The sequence below is a fragment of the Papio anubis genome, chromosome 12, assembly GCF_008728515.1.
Source record: "Papio anubis isolate 15944 chromosome 12, Panubis1.0, whole genome shotgun sequence".
NCBI classification, from domain to species: domain Eukaryota; kingdom Metazoa; phylum Chordata; class Mammalia; order Primates; family Cercopithecidae; genus Papio; species Papio anubis.
In genome coordinates this window covers 8,228,600-8,250,732 of record NC_044987.1, presented here as the reverse complement: position 1 = coordinate 8,250,732, position 22,133 = coordinate 8,228,600, and the positions used below count along the sequence as shown (strand labels likewise).

The following is a 22,133-nucleotide window of genomic DNA, read 5'->3' as shown; positions in this document are numbered from 1 at the left end:
TCCCATGACCTCCTGTTTGGGTTTGATTAAGGCGCTGGAGTGGCACGGAGAGCTCAGGGAAACACTTTCCGATGTTTACGGTTTATTCTAAAGGATATTGTGAAGAATACAGAGGAAGAGATTGGGGGGAAGGGGCACGGAGCTTCCACGTCCTCCCTGGGTGCACGGTGCACCACCCTCCAGGAAGCTTTACATGCTCAGCTGCCCAGAAGATCCTGAAACTCAGTCCTCTTGGGTTTTTATAGAAGCACTCCTTCCCCCAGGATGTGAGGCGGGACTCTCTCAGGGGAGGGTCTTAAGACCCACAGTCAAAAAGGTGGTGAAAGATTAGAGTCCTGCAATGGGGCAGGGGAAAGGAGGGCCAGAAAGAGATCCTGTTTCCCGAGGCCTGCCCGAAGCCTAACACACCCAACATATGACAAAAGATTGTAGCAAGGGCTATGGGAGTTATGAGCCAGGAACCGTGGATGAAATCCCCCCACCCCATGCCCCTCTATATAGAAACATGTCTAGATACATCATAACACCTCAGGCCATGCCCTGGTTTTCAACCACTGATCCCTTACGTCAAAAGAATATGCATTATCATTTAACAATTAGTCCAGTGCACTGTATTGCATGAATGTCTCCCAGGGTGAGGCCACTCAGGTTTGCAGGTTTTTTTTTTTTTTTTTTGACACGAAGTCTCACTCTGTCTCTCAGGCTGGAGTGCAATGGCGTGACCTCGGCTCACTGCAACCTCTCCTGGGTTCAAGCGATTCTCCTGCCTCAGACTCCCGAGTAGCTGAGATTACAGGTGTAGGCCACGATGCCTGACTAATTTTTATATTTTTAGTAGAGATGGGGTTTCACCATGTTGGTCAGGCTGGTCTTGAACTCTCAACCTCAGGTGATCCACCCGCCTCAGCCTCCCAAAGTGCTGGGATTACAGGCATGAGCCACTGTGCCCAGCCTGCAGGCCTTCTTTAGATTTGAAGAAAAGGTTCCAAAACCAGGAGTGGTCCCAGCAAACACAGCTTTCCCCTTCCAGGCATCTTGGGATACTAAGCTAAGAGACAATGTCCTCTTTTGGTTTGAGACTGTTTCCAGTTGTTAATGTAGTATTGGATTTCCTTCTTTTTATAACCCATTATTCATTTCTTTACCCTCAGGTACGATTCTTCATTTTCTCCACTAGTCATTTATTTTTACCTGCACTTTTCCACCTTTAGAAGGGACATTGGGATTGGCCACTGTGTGGTCCAGATGGCTGCTGGCAGCACAAGTCCAGCCAGTGCCTCCCCTCAGTCCATTCCCATTCATATCCGGGAAGGTTATGTAGGTTCCAAACTAGTGGATTATTTTTACCACGAGACACCCTAGTTGTATTTATTCTTAGCCCTAATTTTGCTAGACAGGGTGAAGGCACCTCCCACCCCCATCAGGGCCCTAGGAATTCTGACATAAGGTTTAAAAACACAGTGACAGTTTTTTGCTTAGAAATTATCTCTGCTTCCAGAACTTGTAGTTGCAGCCCTGATCCTGGGATCACTGCATCAGGTAGGGGACAAAGAAGAATTTTTTTTTTTTTGGAGACGAAGTTTCGCTGTTGCCCAGGCTGGAGTAGAATGGCGTGATCTCGGCTCACTGTAACCTCCACCTCCCGGGTTCAAGTGATTCTCCTGCCTCAGCCTCCTGAGTAGCTGGGATTACAGGCACCTGTCACCATGCCCAGCTAATTTTTTTTGTATTTTTAGTAGAGATGGGGTTTCACCATGTTGGCCAGGCTGATCTCAAACTCCTGACCCCAGGTGATCCATCCACCTCAGCCTCCCGAAGTGCTGGGATTACAGGCGTGAGCCACCGTGCCCGGCCAAGAAAAGTTTTTTTTTTAACTGAGTTGGGAAAGAAAGAAAAAAAATAGTCATTATACCAGTGTACTCCTTCCTTGGCAAGAATTGCATAGTTATCTAGCATCCTTCCCACCTCCTCGTCCCCAGATCAGCCAGAAAAACAGAGGGAAAATCTAGTGGGGACACTAGTACCACTCATGGTGCGTGTGAGCACACACTCGTGAAGGCGTGCAAGCCAGCCCTTCATGCTTTTGTCTCCCCATTTTAGACAACCAATGTTTCAATTGCCTGTTGCATTTCTATACCAAATTCTTACTCTAAGGAGATCTCTCTGTCCATTGCTGGACGTTATGGGCTTACAGTGTGTCCCTTGGTCTGAAGAAATAATGGTCAACTGTCCAAATGCATACAATATCTTCTGTTTTTTTTTTTTTAAATGACACTCTGAGCACTTCTATCTTCTACTGAGTAAGGAAAACCCACTCCAGAGTCAGGTCAGTGTCTATTCTAGACAAGACCCACTTGTAGACCCCCAGCATCAGTCTCATTGTCAGCTGTGTTTAGAGCCTTCCCACCAGGGAATCTTCCACATAGCCACTGGCAGTCTCTGTCTCTCTTGCTGGCAGACAGAATAGCTCTTGCTGGAATTATGTGTCTGAGAGGGTGCAAAGGGAACATGTCTAGATTCAGCCCATCTCTACACTGCTGCCGTGCCTCCATATCTACCCATTTCATGAGCCCAGGTGGCCACCTCAAGGGAGAACCCGGGGCTATCTGTGTGTCGATTCCCGTCACCTTCTGAAACTCGAAGGGAGTTCTTCTGATGGGAACTGACTTGTTCAGCTTTAATGCACCCCTCAAATTTCCACAGGGCTGTGCTTCATGTGGGCATCCCATTAATAGGCCAGGTTTCCATTGCCCTTCTGCCTGGCCACATGGCCAGGCCATTGGTCACTGCCCATGATTCAGTAAAACCTAAACACAGAGGCTTCTACCATTGTTCATTTTTTCCATCACTATTAGGAAAACAGCATGCAATTCAGTTCATATGCAGACCTGTTTTTACCTTCTCTGATCAAAGTAGTAACCTTCGGAACAGGTTGGTGTCCATTCACACTGGAACTGCTGTCAACCAAACAGCTCCTGAGTCAATCAAGAGCTGTTCTTAATGCATTGTCCATGTGTCAATCGAATCCAGCAGCACCTCACACAGCTCCAGAGTCAGTTCTGGGGGAGAAGAAACTCCCTGCCTGAGAGTGTCTTGTCCTTGAATTCCACAGGCAGCTTGATCCTCTAGAAACCATTTCCATTTTATGTACTCTTCTGGGCACTGCTGTCCCCATTAGAATGTTTCTCTGACATCACCAAAGACAGGATGAGTATTTCAGGTGGGTCCTGTGCACCCACCTTCCAAGACAGCTAACATTTCATAGCAAGGGAGTAAATGCCCTCAGGTGGAAATTCTCTAGTCCGAAGTCCTGGCAGTTGTTGCTGGGAGGTGCTCAGAGGTGTTTGCCATAAGCCCCAGGAAACGCTCCACGGAAGTACGTTGAATCTCCCCACGTGGAGGTAAACTTTCTGGGGACCAAGACAATTGCCCGCTGCCTGTGTTACTTTGGATGAATCACATCCCTTTCCTGAGTCTCAGTTTTCTCCTCTCCAGGTGACTGCCAGTGTTCCTTTAAAAAGTCTATGATTGTCAAATTATCCAGTTCCAGCATCTTGGAGCTACTGACTAGGGGCAGAGAAGGTCACTGTCCTCACTTTGCTGTCGACGTCTACTCTATTCAAACACTGTGCTGGGCTCCTTGGATCTAATGGAGACCAAACAGAGACAATGGACTGGTAGGGGAGACAGGTGTTACTGATACAGAACAACTGGGCTCCCAGCTAAACCCCACCCTTAAGACTGGAACTGCAGCCCTTAGTGAAAACAGGTGACTCAATTTTTCTCCCAAATGTTGCTTGTTTGGCCTGCCACATCCCTATCTTGTGCCCATAAAAAGACTTCAGCTGGCAGAGTAACACAAGCAGCTGAGCATCGGGGATACAAGCGGCTGAGTGGTGAGCAGGGCAGCAACTGGGCGTCGGAGACAATGGATAGACGAGGTTAACTTCAGACAGTGCAGTGTTAGGGAACGATTGCCTTCTTCCTGCACCATCCCCTTTCCAACTCCCCATTCTGCCAAGAGCCCCCGTTCATCGCCCAATACATTCCTCTGCATACACTACCCTTCAATCCGTTCATGTGACCTGATTCTTCCTGACGCTGGACAAGAACCTGCATGCCGAGAGGGCAGGAGCTTGGACGCTGCTGTGGGGCCGCACGGAGCTTGCTCCTGCCAGAGAGGAGCAACTGGCTGGTTCCAGCATTCATTCCCTCTGGTTCCTGCACTCACTCACATGCTCCTTCTCTCAAGGAGTGGCCAGAGGGAGGCTGAGTGAAAGGAGCCACTCCAGTTGCCACCCATAAAGAGGGTCAAGGGAATTATCCCATCTCATTAGTAAATAATTGCAGTGTGAATGTGTATGTACAAACTGAGCTCAGAGCTCTGAAAGGAAGGATCTTGTTCTACAGGACCATGTAACACAGGAACTGGATCTTGACCGAGGAGGGGTGGGTCAGAGGAGGCGTCACTGGAGCAGAGACTTGAGCTGTGATTTGAAGGATGAGCAGGAATTACCATGTGAAGGGTTTGGGGACGGGGTGAATGTGGCAAACACCCCAAGAAGAGGGAGCAGGGTAGACAGACCCTATGACAGGGGCCCTGCTTGAGGAGCAGTGGGAAGGCCCATGTGACTGGAGCACAGGGTGTTTAAGGGGGTAGGATGAGGTCAGATGTAGGTAGGAACCAGATCACATGGCACCTTGTAGAACATGCTAGCAATTTGAGAATTTTTTTTTTTTTTTGAGATGGAGTCTCTCTCTGTCACCCAGGCTGGAGTGCAATGGCATGATCTCAGCTCACTGCAACCTCTGCCTCCCAGGTTCAGGCGACTCTCCTATCTCGGCCTCCCGAGTGGTTGGGATTACAGGTGCATGCCACCATGCCCAGCTAATATTTTGTATTTTTAGTAGAGGTGTGGTTTCGCTATGTAGGCCAGGCTGGTCTTGAACTCCTGACCTCAGGTGATCCACCTGCCTCAGTCTTTCAAAGTGCCGGGATTATAGACATGAGCCACTGTGCCCAGACTTGAATATATATTTTTTAAAGCCATTAAAATATTTTCAAAAAGAACATGACATGGTCCAGTTTGCATTTTGAAACACTGCTCTGACTAAAGTGTGGAAAACGACCTGGGCATGGGGATTGGGCATGACAGATGCAAGGAGCCAGGTAGGAGAGCCCTGATGCACTGCAGGGGAGAGAGGCTGGGGACAGGGACTAGGGTGGTGGCACGAGATGGAGAGAGGAGGGTGGGTACAGGAGGCACTCAGGAAATAACATCCGTAGGACTTGGTGAGGATTGGGTATGAGTGTGAGGGAAAGCGAAGTTTAAAAAGGAACTTTGGCTGGGTGCAGTGGCTCATGTCTGTAATCCTAGCATTTTGGGAGGCCCAGGTGGGAGGATTACTTGAGCCAGGGGTTTGAGACCAGTCTGGGCAACATAGTGAGGCACTGTCTCTACAAAAATTTAAAAAATTAGCTGGGCCTGGTGGTGCATGCTTGTTCTTCTAGCTACTTGGGAGGCTGGGGTGAGATGATTGCTTGAGCTTAGGAATTGGAAGCTATAGTGACCGTGATGGTTCCACTGTCCTCTAGCGGAATGAAGCCTTGTTTCAGTAAGAAAAAAAAAAGGAACTTGGCAGGGTCTGTAGCACAGGCATCCACAGTCTAAGAGAGGCAGGACTCCTGGTAGGAAAGGTGGCTGGAGGAATGGGCTGAGAAAAAGCTTTGGAATGTTCCCTCAGATCCTGGCTGGAGAGTGGAAACGGCAGGTCTCTTGTTCCAAGACACCAAGCGAATTAAATAACAATCATAAAGTGCCCTGGAAATCTGAGTCTTGCCATAAATAATAAACAGGGACGTTATACAAATAATGGGCTTTGCAGCCCCAGTGGAAGAAAACACATCAGTAAGAAAAATGGAGTTAGAAAAAATGCACCCCAAAGCCCCAACTAACAAAATGACGGTATTAGCCAACATCCCGGGGGCTCGGCAGGCAGTGGAGGAATGGGCTCAGGAAAATGACTGCGGCCCTTAGCGTGAGCCAGACTGTACGGCTGCAACAGAGTGAGAAGAGCTGCCGGCAGCAGGGAAGCCCGCTCACCGCTGGGTCTGGTCCCCAGGCCAAGGACCCTGGCCTCCTGCTTCCCCTCTGCCCTGAAAAAAGCACAGCTCATCCCGCAGGCCTGCCAGACTCTTGCCCTGCCACCCAGCGTACAGCTGATATGACCTGAGTTCACCCTTAATGACAGATGGGAGAAAGAAACACGGATCCACCTTCAGAGGCTCCCAAGGAAAGCCAGTCCATTGACTTTTTTCTACTGGTTCCTTTGGTGACCAAGACATTTAAAATTATGGGATGGGCTGTGAGAACAGGGTGTGGGCTGGGTGTTGAGAGCCAAGATAGATTTTTGAATCATCACATTTTAGAGACATACAGGTCTTCTTATGCAACATGATTCCATTTTGCATATGAGAAGGTTGAGATCTGAGTGTCTAGGGACTTGTCCAAGCTCACACAGCCTGCTCCTCACTCTTAGATGCTCCTCCCACTACACATCCCAGCTGAGAGGCACCTCTCTTTCTATAGGCAGGAAACAGTAGATGCTTTAGACTCATTTTTTTTTTTAAGTTAGTGTATAAGGGTGCAGAAAGAACAGGCTCTCACGCCATCATAAAGAATTTTAGAGCTGTCAAAGAAGCCAGATTCCCAACCTCCCAGGGCTCTGACTCCCCTGTAAGGCTTGGAGGTGAGGACAGGTGCTGCTGGCGACGGGCATTTGCACACAGAGCCTGGACTGGGACCATGGTGCTGTTCGGGAGCTGTGGGCCATACAAGAGGCTGCTAGTTATTTATGGAACCAGCCTTCCCCTTCCTGGGTGCACCAGTTCTTCCCACAGAGGGCTAGAGGTCTCCAGCAAGCAGAAGCTGCCTTTGCTAATCACTCACAAGTGTTTCGCCCTGAAAGATGAAAGGGACAGCGCCCAGAGGCATTTCTGCTCTCCTTTGCTCTCTGAAGCAGCCATCATTGCAATGCTGAAAGTCCAGGGAAACTGACACTCACCTTGATGGGCAGCCCGAGAGGGCACCAGTGTGAGGGAGGAGAACCCTCCTGTGCAGGCCCCCCTTGGCCCCAGGGGGATGGCTGAAGGGGAGGTCAAAACTTGGGTGCCTCTGCTTCTTCCCTCCTTTAAACATCCTCTTCCTTATTTCCCTTCTCAGGACTCCTGTGGCCTGCCAGCTTTTCGGGTTCCCTAGGAATGGCCTTCTCTCTCTGTGTCCCTCACTCCAGGTCTTCCCTGATCTTCTGCATGTCGACTCAAGTTTTCCCTGTGTTCTGCCCTCTCTTCTCCCTGCCTTGCCACTTTCTCTCTTTCCAACCACCCTGAAAAATGAAACCAAGCTAAAGTGTTAGAGGCTTCCCCTCTGCTCATGGTCTCAGCCTCCTCTTCCTGAATTCCAAGACCCCTGGGTGCCTGGAGCCCTGGGCTGTGGTCCTGGCTCTTCCAGCCACTTCCCATGGGCCCTGGGCAAGTTGCTGCATGCTCTTGGGCCATGCTGAGTTATTGGATTGCACTGTTATCTCTAGGGTTGTTGACAGTTCTAACAGAGGAGGTCTGAGCTCTCTGAGACAGGCAGAGCCCCTTTCCTGATACATGTGACAGCTTTCTACTTGGCCTGGGAATAGGATCAGGTCTGGGGAAGCCATGTGCTTTGAGAAGGTGAGTGGTCTGGATCTCCAGGAGGGAAACATCATAAAGGGGGAGGGCCAGTAAGGGGAGGTGAAGGGTGTGTTCATGTGTGCACACATGTGGGTGTATATGTGCATGTGTATACATGTGTGCATGCATGTGCATGTATGCATGTGCATGCAGGTGTGTGCATGTGTGTGTGCATGCTCATGTGTGTGTTGGAGATGTGACTGAGGAACCAGTGAGAGCAGGCCGGATCTACTTAAAGATTCCCTAAGAGCATGGGCTGGCAGTAGGTGGGGTTAGGAAGGAGAGCTGGTACAGAAAGAAGGGTAACTGCCCCTGGGGAAGGCTTCCCCACCCAGCCCTCCTTCCATGGCTTGCCTGGACCCTGCCTCCCAGGAAGGGGCTGTAGCACTGGAACTGGAAGAAAGCCTGAGAGTGAGCACCAAGGTAGACTCTAGGAATCACCTAGAACAGGGAGACCATTTTGTGGAGCGTTCCACATTTGTCTGCTCTGTCTGAGGTGCTCCTTTTCAAGACCTACCTGACACCTGCGGGGGACTTTGTACATTCCTCCATTGTCACTCAGGGCCCTAGTTAATTACCTAAATGAAAGTTGAGCGACTACTCCCTATGTACAAGACACTGGGCGAAGGCCCAGGGAGAGGAGAGGAAGGAACAGGAGTCTTTGCCCTCCTCCAGCTGATTCTCTAGGTGAGACTGACAGCACCTGAGGAAGCAGTCCAATAAATAATCACACGTCATAATAGCTGCCACTCGATACACACACTGGCTGCCGTGATGAGCACAGGGTGCAGGGAGAGGGGTGTCTGTGTAATTTAGGTAGGTGGAAGGCAGGATCTCTTTGTGGAGGTGACACACACTGAGATGTATTTTTACTGTGAGCTCTTTGAGGGCAGGAAATATGTCATACTGTACTTCTTCTTCTTCTTCTATTTTTTTTTAGATGGAGCCTCACTCTGTTACCCAGGCTGGGGTGCAACGGCAGGATCTCGGCTCACTGTGGCCTCTGCCTCCTGTGTTCAAGCAATTATCCTGCCTCAGCTTCCTGAGTAACTGGGACTACAGGTGTGCGCCACCATGCCTGGCTGATTTTTTTTTTGGTGTGTGTTTTTAGTAGAGACAGGGTTTCACCATGTTGGCCAGGCTGGTCTTGAATTCCTGACCTCAAGTGATCTGCCTGCCTTGGCCTCTCAGAGTGCTGGGATTACAGGCATGAGCCATTGTGCCTGGCTTGTGTCTTACTTTTATAGCTCCAGTGCTTAGAACAATGTCTGGCACTTGTGAGAAATTGGTATTATTTTTATGGTATTCAATAAATGTTTGATGAATAACTGAATGATCACTCATCAGCAGTTCCTATATAAAGCACATGTGCTTAATCACAGGAAGACAATGATCTCAAGCAAATGTGATATTGTTATGGCTAGTCTGTCTTTACTTCCTCCTTTCTTGCCTGCCCTTTGTTGATTTTTGCTCATATCTCCTTTTGATGGCTCAGTTGTGTTGAGTCCACACAGTAGAGAATACACACGCACACCCACACATACACTCTCCATGTATTACCAACCACCTCCATTCCTGCAAAGACTGCAGATTCTATCCACGAAGCTATTAAGCACTCCCAAATAGAGCAAACCTCTCATTGACTATCACATGCTCCTTAAATGATCTTTGAATAGCATTTTCTTTTTATTGCTTTGTGTAGTTTAACGGCACCAATTGCGATTACTCTAACTTATGATAAACCCCAGATCTATAAAGCTCCTGTTCATTCATTATTTTCCTCTCGTTCCTTCTCAAGCTGTTATTTTTTGGAATGTAGTGAGGAGGGAGGAGTGGAGAGAGAAGAAAATAAAAGGACACCAAATTAACAGGAAAACAAATAAAATAGGGAAGCACTTCTCCCTGGGTGACAGGCACCCTATTAGATACTGTTAAACAGAACAAATATGCTTTAATACAGCACAAGTAGGTCTTTTATATTTATTCTAAATGGGAAATATAATGATCACCAACTTATCTTTAAGGGAAGAAGAAGCTAATTGTTCTAATATCTCACTAATTCTAGCAACTGGGAGAAAAATAATTGTTTTTCACTATTATACCAATTGTTCAATTTATACCAAGGTGTGTCGTGTAGCATGGACAGAGATTTCTATTTCTTGATCTATGTCATGGCTGCTATTCCATTTTAATTATTAATATGTGGAAATTATAATTATTTTGAGTATTGGTATGAGATAATTATAAATATAAAACAGCTTCATATGCTTTCTGGTGCTCTTTCTTATCTGCAGACGTGCTGGAGTTTGGGTGCATGAGCTTTAGAGGGAGAGAAACGTATAATGTGGTCCTTAGGGTAGCAAGGCTGGCTGGAGCGGAAGCAGAGGAGCCTCCTTCCTCCAGGGCCCTCCCTCTCCTTCACCTCTGCCTTCCAGCCCTCCAGAGCCAAAGCTGACCCACCTGTATGTCTCTCCTCTGCCTCACTGCCTCACCCTCCTCCTACCCTGTCTGAGTTGTTAGTTGAGATTTCTAACTCATCACACATGTTGGCTCAGCTTGCATCCCAACCCCTCATCACCTCAGCCATCCAGAAGCTGAGGTCAGACCCCTGCAGCTTTGGGTTTCAAATCCAGCCCAGCTCCTGACTTTTTTGGCTTCCCCAATCCCTACAAACCTCTTTCGAGTTTCTCTAATGAGCTTTGCCAGCAAGAGAACATGTCTATTCAGCACCACGGACAGAGGCACGCTGTCAGTTCCCACAAATTAGAAGTGACTGCCCAGCAGTCTTGTCAAGGCAGTGGTGTTGGGGAGGGAAGGGGAGGCTGAGAAAGAGAAAAGTCAGTAAAGGCAACTGACTGGCAGGACACAGAAAATGCGGCCCCCAACTCTGGCTGTACTCAGTCATGGGGTTCCTACAAATGGGAAGTAGCTTTTTGATGCTGTTGGCTTCTTTCGGGCAGGCAGCAAATGGGGAAGGTGATCACTTCCTGTGCTTAATTGTGTTGGCCTAACTCTTGTCAGATTGTCACCATGATGGGTGCTGGAAACAGGCCCACAGCTGGCAAAGTCTCAGGCATGGGGAACGCATGGGGATGTAGGTGTCGTGGTCGGGGTTGGGAGGAGAGACACCTGAGGAGCTTGGAAAGAGGGCACTGAGACCATGCTATGGTCGTGCTCTGGGGGTAGAGATGGTAGAAAGGAGCTGCCTCCTTCACACTGGAAGGGGGAATGAGGAGACATGGGCCCCGGGCCCTGGAAGGGGAGGGGTCCAGCTCATGGCAAGCATGGCTGGTGGGATCCAAGGCTTCATTTGTCTGACTTTAATGAATAAATGGCATCCCCAGCCATTGTTTATCTACTTTTGAATCCTGACAAACAGCCTGTGGTATCTGATGGAAAGGGTTATTAGCTGCATGGAGACAGATGGCTAGGGATGGAGAGGATTGGTTCTTTATTACAGCAGACCCGTAAGTGACAGCACTCCTTCTCCCAGCCTCCATGCCAATGTCAATACGTTTCTCAAGCCTTCAGTGACCCAGTGAAGCCAGTGCAAGAGGAAGACAGAATGGCCTGTGAGTAAGAGTGAGAAGTAGGGTCAGCGGAGTTGGGAAAAGGGGCAGGTTTCCAAGGGTAAGTTCTTTGGGAGTAAAGACATTGCCTTATTCTTTAGTATTCTCCTAAGTGCCTGTATAGTGCTGTTTATTCAACAGGCATTCAAGAAACATGAGTGATGGAGGAGGCAGGTAGAGAGGTCCGGATTAGAAATGAGAATAGGAGCAGATTTAATTGGGCTGGCTGTGGGGTGGGGTGAGGAAGAAATGGTAGGAAAGAGAGAGGAAGAGAAGTAGGGGACACAAAGGGAGAAGGGAAGATTGCATAAAGAAAATGCTCCTGAATAAGCATCCTGTGTTTTAGGCATTCACTATGCTTCCCCACATTATTGAACAAATGGCTTCATGGAAACCAAACTGGTCTTCCCACTGTCCCCTTCAGAGAGGTCCCAGGTTCTTATTCCTGGTTCCTCTGTCCTGTGGCTGTAGGGGATAACTTCCTCCCTCCAGATTACCCCCGGGACAATGGGGAGGTTCTCACTGACCTTCATTCATTCTCCGAAACTTGTCCTTGGCCATGTAGCCCAGCACCAGACAGCATCCTCTCTTCTGGAGGCCCAGCTCTGGAAGAGAAGCACAGGTGGGTGAGTTGGGAATGGGAACAGGTCAGGCATTAGGAGATGCCCCTCTGCAGGGGCCTGTGGAGCTTGTTGCTCTTATAAACAGAGGTACTTTTTGTTTAGCCAACATTTATATGGAACTTATTAGGTTGCAGGCATAATTTTAAGCCAGCAATTCTTCATTTTGATTTTTCATAACAACCCTGTTTCCCCATTTTCTATCATCCCCATTTACAGATATATGAAGTTAGTGGCATTGGATGAAAGAGCTAGCAGGTGGTAAAGCAAGAGCTTTGAACCTAGGCAGTCTGGCTCTGAGTCCATGCTCATAACCATAACTCTGGGTTTTTGAGGCCCTTTGTATCTCAGGCTTGGGGACTATGCTCAGATCAACTTGGGACTGTGGCCAGACCTGTCAGGGATGATGCAAAATCTACCCAGTGGTGCTAGGATGAAACAGTGCAAGCAGACACAGTGGGTGACTCAGGAGGATGAAGAAGTGATCGTGTGAGTTTAGGGCAGCAAGGTGACAGAGAAGTTAAGGTATAGGCAGAAGAACTCTTTCTACCTTTTAGAGAGGGTGCATTTCTGGTGCTAGAGATTCCTGTGCCTTCCCATATCAAGGCCCAATTTAGCACCATCATCAAGCACTTATGAAGTGTAGACTTAGAGCACAGGGGTCGAGACAGCTGAGAGACACAGACTCCACAGGGCTTTGACCCAATTGGAAAAACAAGATGGAATAACAATTCCAGGTAGCAAATGCAAGATACAATTTTTTAAATTTGTGCAGTATTTTGTAAATAGTGTCCATCGTGTGTGTGTGAGCATTAAATTGGAGTCCATCTGCCTTACAAGAAGGCAAGCTTTCCTCTCTGGTATTTGTGCTTTTATCCTGATTTGTCTTAAGCACTTTATGGGTTCTGAAGCAATGGCCCACTCATTTTTTTGACCCCCTCTACTCCCAAACAACCCCCTGAGGTGGGCAGGTGGGCCACTGCAACTGATATTATGCAGACGGGAACACTGAGGTTCAACCATGTTAAATGACTTCCCATGATTGTATTAGACCTCCACCCCACCTTGTAGCATACAAGTCATACAAATGTGACAGCTGCCACAAACTTGGTAAATAGATAAGGAATTTGGTTTCTAGAAGAGGGAATGTGACTGCAGCTCTACCCGGCCCTTGCCAGGATTTCTGGGCTCCTGCCTGCTCCTTCCTTTGGTTTCTCAGAGAAAGAGGGTCCCAATGAGTGATGCATCACAGCACCTTCTCCCACAACACCGAGTGTCTCCCTGAACCCAGCCAGTCAGTGTCCAGGCTGGAGAGGTTAGACAGAGCGGGTCATTCCTCTTTCTCCTTCTCCATCCACCATCTGCAGCCCAGGTCCACCCGCCAAGCATAGCAGGATGAAAGGGAGTGCAGGGCCCATGAGACACAGATAAGTCAAGCTCAGGGGCTCCTGCCCTGGAGAAAAACAAAGCATGGCAGGAGGTGGCAGAATGCCATGGCCCAGGGAGGTCGCTGGCTTTGATCTCCTGATTCTTTAAAGGGGTTTATTGACTATCAGTAAAGAGCAGAGAAGCAGATCTGAGGGCACCATTTCCAAAGGCACTCACTTCTCTTCCTTCCCCTCCACACTGGCGACTGAAGGCTCAGCCAAACCGCCCTCACTTCAAACGGCCTTACATCTTAGGCGCCCAAATTGACGATGTTAAGTTCCCTCATTCAAGGCCTTGGCCCTTTCTTCAGGGGCTCCTGCTCTGTCGCGGGCCTCATGGATCAAAGCCCCTTTGATGTTTACTTACTATATTTGTGGATTCTTTCTGACAACCACCTTCAAGAGGCAGGAATGCAGCCTGCCAGGAGGGGGCCAGCGGAAGTACAAGCTGCGAGGAGGTGCTGAGCTCCCTGGAACAATAGCCTCTTGAGGGAGACTGTATTGAAACCTCAACACGCTGACGACAGGCAGAGTTAACCAGCCCATTATAATTGCACACGCATTGTTCATCATTAGAATGATACAATTGCTGACGATTCCCATTATATTTTTGCCATTGACTTCTTATGCCCATCTAAAGCACATCAGCAATGGCTCCTAATAAGAAAAGGAGTTTGGGCTCCTGGACTAAGCCCCAACTCAATCCAGGAGCCTGGGAGGGAGGCAGGGGAGTGCTGAGTAGGAAGGGCAGAAGATGCTGGATGGATTTAGGCCAATGCTCCAGCTGGTCTACTGGACTGTCACTGAACGCTCAGGCAAATGGAAAGGCGAACAATTCTTCTACAGATTTAGAGAGTGTGAGCAATCTGTTGAATCTGGATTATCTCAGTTGGGTAGAGAACTCAATCTCTCCTATGCCACATACTAGGACACCACCCAGGGCAACTGCTTGAGGAGAGGCTGTGTGGACAAGCAGTTATGATATAATAACTAAGAGTCTCACTGACTATGTTTGATTTTTACAAATGAGCAGGAAAAGAAGTTTTAAAAAACCTGATTAATAAAAGAAACTGAGAATGAGGCAATTTCTCAATGTATTTGGCTCATTTAATTTGACACGTGTGGGTTAGTCTTAATTATTTAGGCTGCTACATTACAAGGCGCTAATAAGCACACTGCAGAAATTTATTAAGTGCGAGGGCTCTCTGACTGAGCCTTTGTAGAGAAGTGGGGAGAGGCTACTGGGATCTTTGCAAGAACGAGCAGGTTGGAGGATGAGTGAAGTGAGAATTAGTTGTCCATATATGAAAATCTGGGATGTCCTTTGGAGAGATTTGCAGAGCTAAATTAGAAGTCATTTGGTTCACATGAGGAAGTGTGCCAGCAGGGAGTGAAGTGGGGGAAGGGAGGAGAGGCTGGAAACCCAAGTGGAGAGGTGAATATTGTCCAAGGTACTAACAATAGACAGAACCAGGAGGAAGCTGGAGGCAATTGCTTTGGCTTGGGGAGACTCCACCAAGCCAAACTAGGTTATTAGGAGAGAGATGATAGAACATGACAGAAAGAACAGGAATCTCTCTTTTTGAGGTAGACCAGCCACCATCAGACTGTCACCTTCCTTGTCCCATAGCATGGAGATGAATGGGAGAGTCAGATCACAGATGCCCATTTTGGAACTGTAAGATGATGGGGTCTTTTCCAAGTAGGCTTTGGGGGTGCTGTCTTTGGCTTTATCAGTGGCAGAACCACCCAGATACTCTAAAAGTGGCTATGGAAAAATAATTACCATGAAAGGAGTTGGTCCTGGCTTAAAAGGACGAAGAAGTCCACAGTCACCTGCAGATGGGGTAGTGGAGGGCACTGTCCCAGGAACAAGGAAGGTTTAGGAATACTGCCTGTGCAAGGAAACATGGATTGGAGCAGGGCATGTTTCTTAGGGAGAAGAGAAGGTTGCGCCCTTGGGAAGTCCTGGTCTCTGGCCTCTAAGCAACAGAAGTGTTAGGACTGTGCCTTCTCCTGCTCTGAGCCCGTAGGACCAAGCACAGTGCCTGACACATGGCAAGTGCTCAGGAAAAGTCTGCTGACTTAATGAAAGGGCTGGTTACAAAATAAGGGGCAGCGAAGTGTTCCCTTTGACTCAGGTCAGAATGGAAATAAGTGGGCTTCACTGTAGTACAATGTTTTTAGGTTAGTGGAGGTTGGTTGTAGAGTGAATGAAACTTGTAGCTTAAAGAAAGAGAAGCCTAGAGAACATAGTGGGATTTCCTCCTGGGAGGAATAAAAGGGGATGGCTTTTTAAATGGGATGGGTTTTCTTCCATTTCAGAAGGTGCAGATGGGATGTTTTCTAGCCTTAGAATTTCTTCATTCTTACTAGTAATGTAGTGATACAGTGGTATTATTTCATATTTGTGGGATACTTATTTTTTAATGATGCTGTCATATTCCCGTTCTTTTTAGATGCTCACAGTAAGTAGTTCTGTGACATAGGCAAGTCAGAAATTATTTTCTCCATTTTGGTTTCACAAATTGAGGCTCAGAAGTAAAGTGACAGTTTAAGGCCAATGCACTAGTAGCAATAGTGCCCATGCTGGAACCCACGGCTGATTTCTGGCTTGGTTCTTAGGGTAAAGTACAGGGTCACAGGGCTGCAGATGCTGCAAATCAAGACAAACCAGAGACTAGAGCACAGATCAGTGGTGTGGGCTGGGATGGTGCTATGGGTCGAATTCCTCACTCTCCTAATAACCTAGTTCTGCGTTCCCCTCCTGCACCAAATTCATACATCGAAGTCCTAATCCCAGTCCCTCAGAGTGTGCCCTTATTTGGAGATAGGAACTTTGTAGAGGTGATCATGTTATAATGAGGTCATTAGGATGGACCTTTATCCTATGACTGATGTCCTTGTGAAGAGGAAAATCTAGGGATAGGCACATATACAGGGACACGCCATATAAACTTGAAGACAGCCATCTGCAAGCCAAAGAGGGTGCCTGGGACAGATCCTTCCCTCCCAACCCTCAGAAGGAACCAGCTCTACTGACTTTGGACCTCTAGGCTCCAGAACTGTGGGACAATACATTTCTGTTGTTTAAGCCCCACAACTGGTGGTGCTTTGTAACAGCAGCCCTAGCAAATGAATACAGACAGGACAGGGAGGAGTGGGTCTTCTCTGAGGCCTGGCAATTTCCACTGGCCATGGTTCTCTGGAACCCACCCCCCAGGGCACAAAGCTGCCTTCGGGGAGCAGCATCACACCCTGCTAAGGAGACCCCAGGTGACTGGGGAGCGGCTACCAGGGTGGGTAAGATCTGATGGGGGTGGCGGCTACAAGAGACAGGAAAGAGGGAAGGTGGGGAGAGAAGGCTGGTTACGTGTCTCACGCCCGGCACCCAGTGGCAAGCTGGAATGCCATTAGTGTTCCTGCTTCCAGGGTGAGGACCGTGTTGGCCAGGACAGCAGTTGCTGGTTGCCCGGTTGCCCTGTTCAGACACTAATGTACCCTCAAGTAACTGCAGATGGAGCCAGTGACAACAGACAGGCACCAGCCTCTGCTACCGCACCATTTCTGAGGCCATCAAGTGCATCTGGATGGCTGCTTGTGGGAGGCCTTCCTGTCCTGTCCCCAATTTGCCCAGTCATAATAGTTCAGGTGTGCTTGCTAAAGACTAACCTCTTCCCACCTAAAGCTAGTAGACTTGAGCACATCCTGGGAAGCCTATCAAACAAGAAACAGAGTATTATTGGCAGGCAGTTTGGTGTGGCTGCAGCAGAAGGAAAAAGATGAGGCAGGAGATCTAGCCAGGGACCAGATCCTGGAGCAGCCAATGAGCCTCACCCAGGAGTTTGTGCTCTCTCTTAAAGGAGGTGGGGAGCCACGCAGAATGCTAGGCAGGGGAAAGACGGGTGAGACTTGCATTTCATAAAGATCCCTTCAGCACTGGTGCAGATGATGGATGGGAGGAGATGAGCTCAGAGAAGGGAGGCCGGCTGGGAGACTGTTGCCATATTCCAGGTGGGAGATGGTGGGCTTGCCTCTCCTGCTTCTTCCCGCTCTCTGAAGATGGCCAGAGATCAGAAAGCAGGGGAAGAACCCTGTTTTATCCTGACATTCATCCCTGCCATGCTGACGCAGAGAGCAGGGGAGGGGCTGAGAAAATAGCTCCCATTCCCCAGACAGTGCCTGAGATCATCTGGAGGAGACACCAGCTGGACTTGGTTGGACTCACAGGAAGGCCACATGGGGCAGGGGAGGCTTCAGAACTAACAGAGCTGGCTGGAGCTGTGCTGCAGCACTGACCAGTGAGCAACTCTCAGGCTTCTCTGAGCTTTAGTTTCCTCACCTATAAAACATCGATTCTAATAGTAAGACCCTCCTCACATGATTCATGTGAAAAGCAAATGAGCCGACACATGGGCAGAAGTGCCCAGAATGAAGTACCTAATAAGGGTGAGTTCAATAAGTAGAAACAAAATGCCAAAGTGCGGTTTAGAGGTCATCAAATTCTACCCCCCCTTCTTTTTTCCTTTTTCGGGTATGAAAGTGGAGATGCAGAGAGGTGGAGTGAGTTCTCCGCGGAGACATAATGAACTATTAGGTGGCATACTTCCCAGGTTAGCATGTAGCTACCAGTGACGTAGACTGGAAACGTGAGGCCAGTCAGGAAGACCAGCCACATGGGAGACACCAAGGGACCAGACGGCTTGGGAATGGAGAGGAAATGATGAATCAGAGACATTCCAGGAAGAGACAGTGGTGCTAAGTGACAGAGTGGGTGAAGCAGAGGAAGAGGGCAAGGATGACCCCAGTGTCTTTTGTTGGACGTATTGGACAAAGAGTGATGTCTGTATCAGAGTAGGGTGATGACAAAGGAAGCCTATTAAGTCACAGGTGATAACGGTACATTTCTGGACTTCCTGTGTTCGAGGTGACAAGGTTCTAAAGTGAAGAGGACTTGGATGATCATGTGAGAGGGAGTTCCAGGCTGAAGAAATATTTTTAACCAGCTGCATTGACCTCAGAGGGTAAACATTTTGTTGGGGGAAACAGCAGTTGGATCCCATGGGTAGACTCTGCTACAAGCCTTAATCCTACCCCTCTGGAACCAGGACATATTAATAAATGTGACTGGTATAAAGTTCAATGCACAGACACTCACAAAGAGGCCACTAAGTGCTAGGCACTATGTGCAAGAGAAAAAAATAGTAGGCAAACTTTCTAGCCCAAAGATACTATAATCCAGTTGGCTGGATTATATATTATATATACTTGTGAAAAGGTAACTAAAAGTCAGAGACAGGTAATAGTTCGGTAAAGAAAGTCTTGAGGCAGCACGCAAGTTATTTCTGCATGAATGGCAATTCTTACTGTAGGAGTCCCAACGAGGAAAAGAGAGCTTCAGGCTGTGGGATGGTGTGGGAGGCCCTTGCAAAAGGCCTTGAAGGCTGGAGATTGTCCCTAGTTCCGTCTTTGTTTTGGGTGTCTACCAGTGGTCTCTCTCATTGGTTATTGTCTATCAACAGCCATCAGTAGCCATTCTGCCCAGCAATGCCATGCTGATTGCAGAATCCTGGGGTCTCCTGTTTGGAAAGTTTTCACTTTGATTGTGATAACTGCTTTCTGCATCGGTTCTGCCTACTCCTATTTTCAGCGTAATTACTCACATTCCAGGCAATAATGATGTCCATGCATCATGCAAAGATCATAATTTTCTGATCAACCTCTATCATAAAGAGGCCTGGAGAGTGGAGTAGCAAAGGTATATCAATCCTGACTAGTGCCTGGCCCTGGACCTCCAGGACAAGTGATAAACGTTTAATAGCCCAATAATACCTGTTTTATAATTTTTAGATCTCATTGCTTGCTAATTCTAAGTTTATTAAATAACTATAAACTTTACGTTGTTGTAAAGACATAATTGTTACTTCATTGCTTATTTCATATGAGTTAATTATACTAGAACCAAGTTTTCCCCCATTCATATTAAGTATCAATTAGTTGTTTTAAACTATTGATTTGTATTTAATTAACTATGCTATTACATACCAATTAAATTCATATAAGAGGAATCTGAAACAGCTGTGGTCTTAAATTAAGTTTTTGAAATAATGAGTTCTATAACATTTCATGTCAAGTTATTGTCAGTTAGGAAGAGATGACAGTCATTTGTGATAATTCCAAAAAGTTGTTGTGACCTACCAGCCCCTCTCACTAGCTCCCGCAGGTAGCAAGTTTCCCTCACACACCTGCTGATCACATGCCGATCAGCACCTTACAGCTTGGTAGGCAGTGGAAGCGCTTAACACTGTAACACTGGGGTAACCCTTTGCCAGCCCTGCCTTCTCCAGCCTGCTCCAGCCATGCCATTATTTGGCTGGCACAGCTCCATCCCCCATGCGGCCAAGGTAGGCATTATTAGCAACTCCTCACCACCAGCTGTGGGGTCTAGAATTATCTGTGCTGTTATGTCTCAGATCCCGTGTGCCTGCAGGAAATCTACATGCCCGTGTGGTCATCTATCCTTTGGCTTCTTCGAATCTCTGCTTACTGGCTTAAGTCTGTACATCTCAGGTGGGAAAAAAGATGGCAGACGTCTGCTGAGCCACAATGGGCATTAACTTTTCTCATCTTATTTCACCCTCACAACACCTTTATGATCACAGATGTTATTGTCCTTGTTATTTCGCAAGAAACTGACATTTTAGAGGAGTGAGGAGTTTGTCCTGAGTCCCACAGCTGGTGAGTGGTGAGGCTTGCCATACACCTGCCTCTATGTTGGTGCTTGTTGGTGCATCATGCCATGCTCTGTCTCCATTCTCTGTGAGATTTGACTCCTAACTAATTCGGAGTCTCAGCCCTTTGGGCTGGGTTTTCAACACCTTGCCTAGCTCTTGTCATCTTTCTCTCCTTGGAGGGCTGGGTTCCTCCCCTACCCTCAGACACTGACTGGGATCTTTCTCCCAACTGATGAATGGCCTGGAATTCCAACAGAGCCATCAGCTTTCTCTGGGGCACTTGGCCATCAACATGGGACCCAAGATTGGCAGAGTTCACCCCACTCCTCCGTACACCGAAAGTGGGACACTGGTTACTCCCTTTGGAGGCTGGGTGCAGCCCAGCCTTGCCCCTCTCCCTTGGCCAGCATCACCAAGGGTCTGCCCACCTGGGACCAAGTTCATGTAGTTGACCATCACAATGAAAGCTCCCATGTTCTGATTGTTATGCTTCATTAGTCTCTGGGCTAAGCACTTTACATGCCTTACCTTCTTTATTCCTCATCAAAACTCTATAAGGTAAGTGCTGTTATTATTCCTATTTGACAGAAAGGAAACTGAGGATCCAAAAGGTTACATAACTTCCCCAAGGTCACATAGCTAGTAAGTGCTGAGGTTAGTAAAGCTAATCATGAATGAGATTCTTTGGACTTCCAGTATAATCCCTTTGTGAGAGGGGTGGAGGGTGGGGGGTGTTAAATAATGTTGGTTAAATAATTTTATGGCAAACAGTTTTCTCCCATGTACAAGGATGCCTCAGCCCGTTTCTGACTTAAGGTGTCTAATCCCAGTGAGTTACTTGCTAGGGTGGGGGAACAGAGAAACAGGATCGTGAAGGCCATTCTTGTCCTCCAGTCTGTCTTCCACTCACCCTGTGAGGAACAGGAGCTGCCAAAAGCCACATGCCTGAGGGCTGTTAGACTTTTCCTAAGAGCAAGTTGGAAGTCGTGACTAGTGTTTGAATGGGGCCAGATGCTTGACAGCTGTGTGTCCTACCCCTGGGGAGGCTCAGCCTGGTCCATTCAGTCCGTCATAGCTGGGAGGCCACGCAGGAAAAGGCATCTCTGTTTTCCTTATTTCTAGAAGGACCAAGAGTTCCCGAAAGACCAAGACTGAAGGCAAAAAGGAGGCAGGCAAAGTCCCGGCCTGCCTCCAAGTATTCCCTTCCCCAGCCCCTACAGTTCTTTTGAAGCCAAGATTTTGCAAAGCCAGAGACCCAATAAGAGGTTATACATACAAGATTGATTTGTGAAATTAGTCTTTGCACAGATTGGCGAATGTATGGATTATTAGCTTTGCTGTACAGGTGAGGCTCAGGGAAGTCAAGCAATTTTCCTAAAGTCACACAACTGGGAAATGGAGGACCCAGGATTAGAACCCAGGCCCATTTGGTGCCAGAGCCCAGGCCTGCTGTGCCCTTCTTCCAGGATGCAGTCCCAATGTCATGCATACAGCCCAGCTGACCAGCAGAGACCCCAGTGGGAAGAGGGGAACCCCCAGCAGTGCTGCTGATGGAGTCATGGCATCACTGTCAGGTGGTCAGGAGCACTGAGAAGCCCTGTGGGCATGAGGCCCCTGGAGAGCTCATTTCTCAGGGACTGGAGAGGCAGGGAGGTGGGGTGAAGTGGGGAAGCGTGGAGAGTGCCTGCCTACTTGGTGTGCGGGCAGCAGGGGTGGGGCTGCTGTTTAGTGATGGGCTTACAGACCTTCTTGTCACCTATTTACGGCCCACATAAAACTCTGAACACAGAGGATTAACTGAGAGGGTCCCAGAAGGGCCACACGCTGACTTTAAATAATTGATCACTGGAGTCAGGCAGGAAGGTCCAGCCCTTGCCCTCAGGCCCCTCACATGCTGCTGAATGAGTAGGGGTCGGGGGAGATGTCTGTTCTCACTTGGCACAAGGGAAGAGGGCAGAGAGAGAACAAAATGTCCTGTGAGTAGGGAGTGCAGGGTTTTTAGGGGTGGAGAGGGTGGGCTAAGGTCCAGTGGGCTGCGAATGCCCCCTCCACATTCTGGG

General features: G+C 48.2%; 1 protein-coding gene across 3 annotated transcripts in view; it reads right to left on the bottom strand.

Annotated features, from left to right (window-relative positions):
• The window catches only part of LOC116269804 (kin of IRRE-like protein 3), a 619,860-nt gene that overhangs the window by 45,980 nt on the left and 551,747 nt on the right, over nucleotides 1-22,133 (bottom strand). For all 3 annotated transcript variants that reach the window (XM_031653882.1, XM_031653881.1, XM_031653883.1), the window contains one exon: nucleotides 11,820-11,897. In XM_031653882.1, coding sequence (XP_031509742.1) covers nucleotides 11,820-11,897 — 78 coding nt within the window. The remainder of the gene's footprint in view (nucleotides 1-11,819; nucleotides 11,898-22,133) is intronic.